Here is an 8988-nt window from a genome sequence, read left to right as displayed (position 1 = left end):
GTAAGAATTCACTTGCCTAGTGATTGGTAAAGCCAACTCTCTCATCCTGGTCTGCCTGGCACTAGATTTCAGGCTCTTGAGCACTGTGTTGGATCTTCCTGATTATCTTTGTCTCAAACCACACCACCACAGATAATGCTGATGGCCAAGCACCCTGTTCTTTCCCACTGGGCCAGAGTGAAGCATGAGCTTTATGGAGACCATCACTTCAGGACTCATGGAAGAGTCTTTGGTGTGAGTACGAGTCCTGAATTGTATGTCTCTGCATATCTTTATCTTTAAAACATTACTCTGGGGCCATGCCCCTTCCCATCAGTTTGAGGAAAGCATTTTTCACATCCTTGTTCCTCAGGCTGTAGATGACAGGGTTGAGGAAGGCTGTGGCAATGTTGTAGAAAAGGGCCATTTTCTTGCCACTGTTTGATGAAGAGTCGGAGCCAGGGCTCACATATGTGATACTGCATGGAATAGCGAACATGGAAACCACGGTGATGTGGGAGGCACAGGTGGAGAAGGCCTTGATCTGTCCTTGAGCTGAGTGGATCTTCATGATGGTGAAAAAGATGTTGACATAGACAATGACAATCAAGGAGAGTGGGACCACAATGACATTGAAGCCTGTGATGATGTTCACCAAGTCATTGAGGGATGTGTCTGCACAGGCCAGCTTCAAGACCGCAGGGACCTCACAAAAGTAGTGGTCAATTTCATTAGGGCCACAGTAGGGAAGGCGCATAGCAAAGAAGGTATAGGACAGACCTCCCGCCACACCATAGGCTGCACAGATGCCCACCATGAGAAGGCACACCCAGCGGCTCATGATGACCTTATACTGGAGAGGGTGGCAGATGGCCACATACCTGTCCACTGACATGATGGAGAAAAGCCAGGACTCAGTGATCCCAAAGAGGAGGAAGATGTACATCTGGGCCACACATCTAGCAAAAGAGATGGCTCTCTTCTTGCTGAGAATGTGCACGAGCATCTGGGGCACCGTCGTGGTGCTGTAGCACATGTCCAGCAGGGAGAGGACACTGATGAAGAAGTGCATGGGCGTGTGGAGGCGTGTGTCCTGGTGGATGAGGGTGATGAGGAGGCTGTTGCTCACAAGGATGAGCAGGTAAAAGACCAGAAAGAAGGTGAAGAGCAGAGGATTGGTCCTGGGGTTCGAGGCAAAGCCCAACAGGATGAATTCTGTCACAGCGGACTGGTTGAGTTCCTGCATCGTGCTCTGCCTGCTTGAAGAGTTTGGGGGATATGTAATTTATTGGGTTTTTATGCCAAGGGCTTCTCACCCTTGTTTCATTCAGGTTTCCTAACAGGAAGTTTGGATTAGTAGATGGGGGCCCTACTGTTCATGAGATTTGGTCCAGGATTAAGTTGAGGATCATCGTGAAGAAATGGTGAAAACCACGTCAGGGAAGTGGCACATTCTATGCTCCTTTCTGTTACTCCCTTTCCTGAGACAGTCATGCTTTTTTCTCTGTTGTTCACATCATTTCTGTTTCTCTGGGGACAAGAGAGGTTGCTCAGACTCACTTTAAGGATCAGAGTTAAGACTACTACATTCATTATTTGGGTTGAGGCTTTTATCACTGTTAGGATTGGCATTAAGGTTGTAAGTGGTGATTAAAGTCAAGACTATTGTAAAGTTTAGCAATAGAATTTAAGATTTAGTTTTTCTGGTGAATGAAACTTACTGGTGTTCATTAATTATGTCATTGATTCAATATGTTTTTGCCAAATGTTCACTGTTTGTTATAAATCAGAGGAACAAAGAAGAGTTAAAAATAGTACGAGTGGGAAAGTTTTCACACAGTCAACTGCAATAGATTCTAAATACTTTAAAGAGTTCAAGGCAAATGATGAAACTATAAAACAACCTAGGAGAATATATACATGGGTGAATATTTATTTTATGATGGGACAGAGAAAGGCCTTGAAGCCTCACCTGGCTGTTCAAGGCTCTTCAGCCTCATGGTGTTGACTCTTTTCTCTCTCATAACCAAACAAAGCAACAGAACTCCTCATCTGAGCTGCTCTATATGTCCCTAGTATTGTTGAAGATTTCTTGTGCATTCCTGGTCATTTTGCTCTAAAATCCTTGTTCTTGGTGAATTCTTGACTCCCTTCACTGCCTTTCTTGTGTGGTCATCCCTATGCTCTTTCTTCTTCGTGCCTCCAAACCTCACCAACACAAGGATGCTATTTGTAAGACTTGCCCTGAAGGTATGGGTAAGAGGAAGATGACTTACTATTTTTAAACTGAATACTATTTTTAAAATGAATATTAATGTTGTAAAGTCCCTAAGTTATCTGTGCAACCATTTTCCTATTTTTAAAATGAACAGAAAACTATTTTTAAAATGAATATTAATGTTGTAAAGTCCCTAAGTTATCTGTGCAACCGTTTTTCCTCTCTAGTTCCCAGCCAGCTGGCAAGTGACTGGAGACTGTTCTTCCTAGAACCTCCTCCCATCTCTCCTGGTCTCCCTATTCTAAGATTCTCCTTACTCTCATTACCTGGGCAACCAGCCACGAACCCAATGCCTCTAACTCAGTGCTTCAAACTTCACTGTGCATCTGAGTCACTTGGACAGTTTGTCAGATGCTATTGTGCCTCACACAGAGTTTTGATTTGGAAGGTTCATTTTGCCTATGGAAAAATGAGAGATGTGAAAAGAGATTTTCATCAAGGAGGTTTATTGCAGTATTATTTCTAATGGGGAAAACTGCACACAACTTAAATATCCTATAACAGGGAACTGGTTACATAAATTATGGTCTACTGATATAATTGAATACCTTATAACATTTAAAATAGTACTTTGGAGACTATTTCACATTATGGGGAAATTCTTCAACAGATTGTTAAGTTAAAAAGCAGAATAGGAAACTATATATGACCCAGTTCAAATATCATAATGATTTATAAAATTGGACTAAAATTGAAAAGAAATATATGAAATAGGTTAACAGTGGTCATTTCTGGTGATTAGATTCATAAGTGATATTTATTTCTTAAAGTTCTTTGAACTTCCCAAACTTGTTACAAGAAACACAAGCAATTTTTATAATAAGGAATAAAGTTCAAGTGAACTTTTTTTTTTGGTTATGGACCATTTTTAAAGTTTTTATTGAATTTCTCACAATTTTCCTGCTGTTACTTGTGTGCTGGTTTTATGGCTGTGAGGTGCGTGGGAACTTAGGTCCCAGACCAGGGGTGGAACCAGCATTTCTTGCATTGGGAGGCAAAGTCTTAACCACTGGATTGCCAGAGAAGTCCCCAAGTGATACTTCAAGGATGGAATATATAGGAATTTGGCTTTTCAATTCAGATTAGTTACATAAAAGGGTGAATATGAGAGAGGAAGATTAGAAATGGAGAAAGGCATGCTGGACCTAGCAAGGTTTAAAGGAGAATGGAAGGGACAGCTTCTCTTGTTGTCTGAGCTCATCCCCTCCACTGAGCTACACGATCCTTGTGAGTCAAAGGAACAGGTACAGAGTGAGGAGAAGAGGAGAGAAGCAGGGTGTCTGAAGAGGGCAATGCTGCAGGCAAATCCAGAGGCACAGTGAGCAGTAAATAGACATCAAGAGGGAAAGAAAGTCACAGAGTGAGCAGAAGACCCAAACTGACAGAACACCAGAGCCAGAGACTCAGAGGACCAGAGAGATGGACAAAATCTCTGGAGGCAGAGAAACCCAGACAGAGCCAGCAGAAGCAGAGGCTGAAGGAGACAGATGAAGAGGGATGGAAAGTAAGAAAGAGAAGGAAAAGCAGAGACACAGAGATAATATCAGACCCAGAGACAGAGAAATGATTGGATGGACACACAGAGAGAAAGAGGTAGAGACAGCCATGGGACACACTCACACAGACGTGGGAGAGAAACCGAGATGATCGGGAACTGTGGACCAGGTCCTACCCAGAGCTCCTGGCATGGCTGGGCATAGGGGACAGCCGGCAGCCTGGCTTGCTCCCCAGAACGGTTCAGGGCTTATAACCGCTATCCTGAGCTTATGACTCTTCTGGGAAGGTGGCTGTGGGCAAAGCTCCCAGACTCCCATGTCACTCCTGAGTGACATGAGGCCCCAGGGCTCTAGCCAGGAGCTACAGTTCCTGCAGGCCCTTCCTGTCAGGGAGGAAGCACCCAGGTTTCCACTCAGGAGCATCACTCTTGCTCAGATAAGTCTCTTCTGGAAGCCCAGGTAGGGCAGGGGGAAGGTAAGGCTCAGCTGGGACAGGAGTGTGGTGCTGGGGAGGGGGCGTGTCCTGACAGGGCCCTGAGGGCAGGTCTTTTCTCAGCTGCTCCTCCTTACACAGGAAAAAAAAATGAGGCCCCCGGGGAGGTGTAGGGTGATGAAGGCCATGAAATGGTCCCCTCCCTCTGCCTGGTGGCATCCCCAGGGCTATTTTATTCATTAGGAACTGTAGACAAAATGTCTAGGGTCCTTGAGTTTTCAGAGTCTATAAACAGAAAAGAAAGATATTATTGGCTCAAAAATAGAGATTCCACAGAATAAAATTAGTGATTGGTCAGTTCAGTTCAGTTCAGTTCAGTTGCTCAGTCGTGTCCAACTTGTTGTGACCCCATGGACTGCAGCACACCAAGCCTCCCTGTCCATCACCAACTCCCGGAGCTTACACAAACTCATATCCATTGAGTTGGTGATACCATCCAACCATTCCATCCTCTCTTGCGCCCTTCTCCTCCTGCCCTCAATCTTTCCCAGCATCAGGGTCTTTTAAATTGAGTCAGCTCTTCTCAGCAGGTGGCCAAAGTATTGGAGTTTCAGCTTCAGCATCAGTCCTTCCAATGAACACCCAGGACTTATCTCCTTCAGGAAGGACTGGTTGGATCTCCTTGCAGTCCAAGGGACTCTCAAGAGTCTTCTCCAACACCACAGTTCAAAAGCATCAATTCTTTGGCACTCAACTTTCTTTATAGTCCAACTCCCACATCCATACATGACTACTGGAAAAGCCATAGCCTTGACTAGATGGACTTTTGTTGACAAAGTAAGGTCTCTGCTTTTTAATATGCTGTCTAGGTTGGTCATTACCTTCCTTCCAAGGAGTAAGCGTCTTTTAATTTCATGGCTGCAGTTACCATCTGCAGAGATTTTGGAGCCCCCCAAAAATAAAGTCAGTCACTCTTTCCATTGTTTCCCCATCTATTTACCATGAAGTGATGGGACCTGATGCCATGATCTTAGTTTTCTGAACGTTGAGCTTTAAGCCAACTTTTTCACTCTCCTCTTTCACTTTCATCAAGAAGCCTTTTAGTTCCTCTTTCCTTTCTGCCATAAGGGTGGTGTCATCTGCATATCTGAGGTTGTTGATATTTTTCCCGGCAAACTTGATTCCAGCTTGTGCTTCCTCCAGCCCAGCGTTTCTCATGATGTACTCTGCATAGAAGTTAAATGAGCAGGGTAACAATATACAGCCTTGACGTACTCCTTTTCCTATTTGGAACCAGGCTATTGTTCTATGTCCAGTTCTAATTATTGCTTCCTGACCTGCATACAGATTTCACAAGAGACAAGTCAGGTGGTCTGGTATTCCCATTTCTTTCAGAATTTTCCACAGTTTATTGTGATCCACAGTCAAAGGCTTTGGCATAGTCAATAAAGCAGAAATAGGTGTTTTTCTGGAACTCGCTTGTTTTTTTGATGATCCAGTGGATGTTGGCAATTTGATCTCTGGTTCCTCTGCCTTTTCTAAAACCAGCTTGAACATCTGGAAGTTCACGGTTCACGTATTGCTAAAGCCTGGCTTGGAGAATTGTGAGTATTACTGTGCTAGCATGTGAGATGAGTGCAATTGTGTGGTAGTTTGACCATTCTTTGGCATTACCTTTCATTGGGATTGGAATGGAAACTGACCTTTTTCAGTCCTGTGGCCACTGCTGAGTTTTCCAAATTTGCTGGCATATTGAGTGTAGCACCATCTTTCAGGATTTGAAATAGCTGAACTGGAATTCCATCACCTCCACTAGCTTTGTTCATAGTGATGCTTCCTAAGGTCCACTTGACTTCACATTCCAGGATGTCTGGCTCTAGGTGAGTGATCACACCATCATGATTAACTGGGTCATGAAGATCTTTTTTGTACAGTTCTTCTGTGTATTCTTGCCACCTCTTAATATCTTCTGCTTCTGTTAAGTCAATGCAATTTCTGTCCTTTATTGAGGCCATCTTTGCATGAAATATTCCCTTGGTATCTCTAAATTTCTTGAAGAGATCTCTAGTCTTTCCCATTCTATTATTTTCTTCTATTTATTTGCACTGATCACTGAAGAAGGCTTTCTTATCTCTCCTTGCTGTTCTTTGGAATTCTGCATTCAAATGGGTATATCTTTCCTTTTCTCCTTTGCGTTTTGCTTCTCTTCATTTCACAGCTATTTGTAAGGCCGCCTCAGACAGCCATTTTGCTTTTTTGCATTTCTTTTTCTTTGGGATGGTCTTGATCCCTGCCTCCTGTACAATGTCACGAACCTCCGTCTATAGTTCATCAGGTACTCTGTCTATCAGATCTAGTCCCTTAAATCTATTTCTCACTTCCACTGTATAATCATAAGGGATTTGATTTAGATCATACCTGAATGGTCTAGTGGTTTTCCCCACTTTCTTCAATTTAAGTCTGAATTTGGCAATAAGGAGTTCGTGATCAGAGCCACAGTCAGCTCCCGGTCTTGTTTTTGCTGACTGTATAGAGCTTCTCCATCTTTGACTGCAAAGAATATAATCAATCTGATTTCAGTGTTGATCATATGGTGATGTCCATGTGTAGAGTATTTTCTTGTGTTGTTGGAAGAGGTGTTTGCCATGACCAGTGAGTTCTCTTGGCAAAACTCCATTAGCCTTTGCCCTGCTTCATTCTGTTCTCCAAGGCCAAATTTGCCTGTTACTGCAGGTGTTTCTTGACTTCCTACTTTTGCATTCCAGTCCCCTATAATGAAAAGGACATCTTTTTCTGGTGATAGTTCTAAAAGGTCTTGTTGGTCTTCATGGAACCGTTCAACTTCAACTTCTTCAGCATTACTGGCCAGGGCATAGACTTGGATTACCGTGATATTGAATGGTTTGCCTTGGAAATGAACAGAGATTATTCTGTCATTTTTGAGATTGCATCCAAGTAATGCATTTTGGACCCTTTTGTTAACTATGATGGCTACTCCATTTCTTCTAAGGGATTCCTGCCCACAGTAGTAGATATAATGGTCATCTGAGTTAAATTCACCCATTCCAGTTCATTTTAGTTTGCTGATTCCTAGAATGTTGACGTTCACTCTTTTCTTCTCCACTATGCCTTGATTCATGGACCAGGTTCCTATGCAGTATTGCTCTTTACAGCATCGGACCTTGCTTCTATCACCAGTCTCATCCACAACTGGGTATTGTTTTTGCTTTGGCTCCGTCCCTTCATTCTTTCTGGAGTTATTTCTCCATCTCCAGTAGCATATAGGGCACCTACCAACCTGGGGAGTTCATCTTTCAGTGTCCTATCTTTTTGCCTTTTCATACTGCTCATGGGGTTCTCATCCAAGAATACTGAAGTGGTTTGCCATTCTCTTCTCCAGTGGACCACATTTTGTGATTAGTCAAATGACTATTAAATACAACATTTTATCAGTTAGTCCCTTGCAACTCATTAGACTCTTACATCTTCTTTTCAGATTTTTGAAGTGGGACGTGGTACATTGTGGGCTTCCCTGGTGGCTCAGTGGTAAAGAATCTGCCTGCAATGCAGGAACCACAGGAGACGCAGGTTCAGTCCCTGGGTCAGGAAGATCCTGTGGAGGATGGCATGGCAACCCACTCTAGTATTCTTGCCTGGAGAATCCCATGGACAGAGGAGCCTAGTGGGCTACTGTCCATAGGGAGCAAAGAGTCAGAGAGGACAGAAGCAACTTATCAGGCACACACGTGGTACATTTTAATATGTATCTAGTAAACAATGGTGCCCATGGAGGTCTGAAACTACCCAGCGGCCTCAGAGTCTCAGCCCCATTGAGGGTGTGTTCTGTCATTTCAAGTCACTTGGTGAGAAGCTTTACTCAAGCAGGAGAGAAGGGGACAGGCTCCTTGTATTTTCCCTCACTTTGCAATGACTGTAGCACCAAGGACTTAAGACAGGAAATAGGAAGTTCCTGTCAGCTACAATTTTGAGAGAGTGAGGCAGCAGGGAAGCCTTTGGAGCCCCATTTTTTATGTCTCTGGCCAAGGGATAAGGAGTTCTGTCCTGCCTGGAGGGCAAAAGAAACTTTAGGCTCTATCCTTCCTGAGCATGAGAAGATCCCCTGCCCACACACAGCCCAGGGGACTGGGGTGACATTTGTTACTTGGTCAGGTATTTCCCCACAGGAACCAGACTGGAGCTTGGATTGAAAGCTGAGAGCCACACAGGGGAAAGCTAATGAGAGTGGAGCCCAAGAGCCTGGCTTCTGGGACAGAAGGTTCTTTAAGCAGGGCACCTAAAGGCTCTTCAGGCAGGCTCACTCCAGCCGACTGCACCCTGCACTCTCCTGCTTACTGGCCACTGAATCTCTTCCTCCTGGGTGACAGTCTCACTCCTGCTCCCCACTGTCCTGATCCTGACCCCAGTGTGGAGTCCACTGCAGCACTGAGCAGGCCATGGAGGCCCCTTCCTCCACTGGAGGGGAGCTCAGGGTTTGGTGGTGTCCAATTCAGGGATTTCTGATTTCAGCTCCCTCTGAGATCCTCAGGGAAGAAGGTCTTTGCTTGGGCCATAGGGAATCCCCTATCCCAGGGGCCTCCTCACACCTCCCCTGGCCCAACCTGGAATGCCCTCTCCCAGGTTGCCCACCTCAAGTGACAAGGGTCTCCAGGTCTGTGACCCACCTTCCTTCTCAAGTGGCAGGACCTAAATACAACAACCAGGCTCTGGGGGCTATAAGCATTCCGACAGCTGGTGTAGCTATCTTTCTAATCTGCAGCTCTGACTTTTTCTGCCCAGCTCCA

At 44.6% G+C, this 8988-nt stretch overlaps 1 protein-coding gene across 1 annotated transcript; it reads right to left on the bottom strand.

The window, feature by feature from the left end:
• Positions 1 to 286: 286 nt before the first annotated feature.
• On the bottom strand, positions 287 to 1225 carry LOC122678160 (olfactory receptor 2D2-like). Its single transcript, XM_043878718.1, has one exon. It carries the CDS (start codon positions 1223 to 1225, stop codon positions 287 to 289), a length of 939 nt encoding a protein of 312 aa, XP_043734653.1.
• Between the last annotated feature and the right edge of the window lie 7763 nt (positions 1226 to 8988).

Source organism: Cervus elaphus, chromosome 20 (genome assembly GCF_910594005.1).
Source record: "Cervus elaphus chromosome 20, mCerEla1.1, whole genome shotgun sequence".
NCBI classification, from domain to species: domain Eukaryota; kingdom Metazoa; phylum Chordata; class Mammalia; order Artiodactyla; family Cervidae; genus Cervus; species Cervus elaphus.
This window is presented reverse-complemented; position numbering and strand designations above follow the sequence as displayed.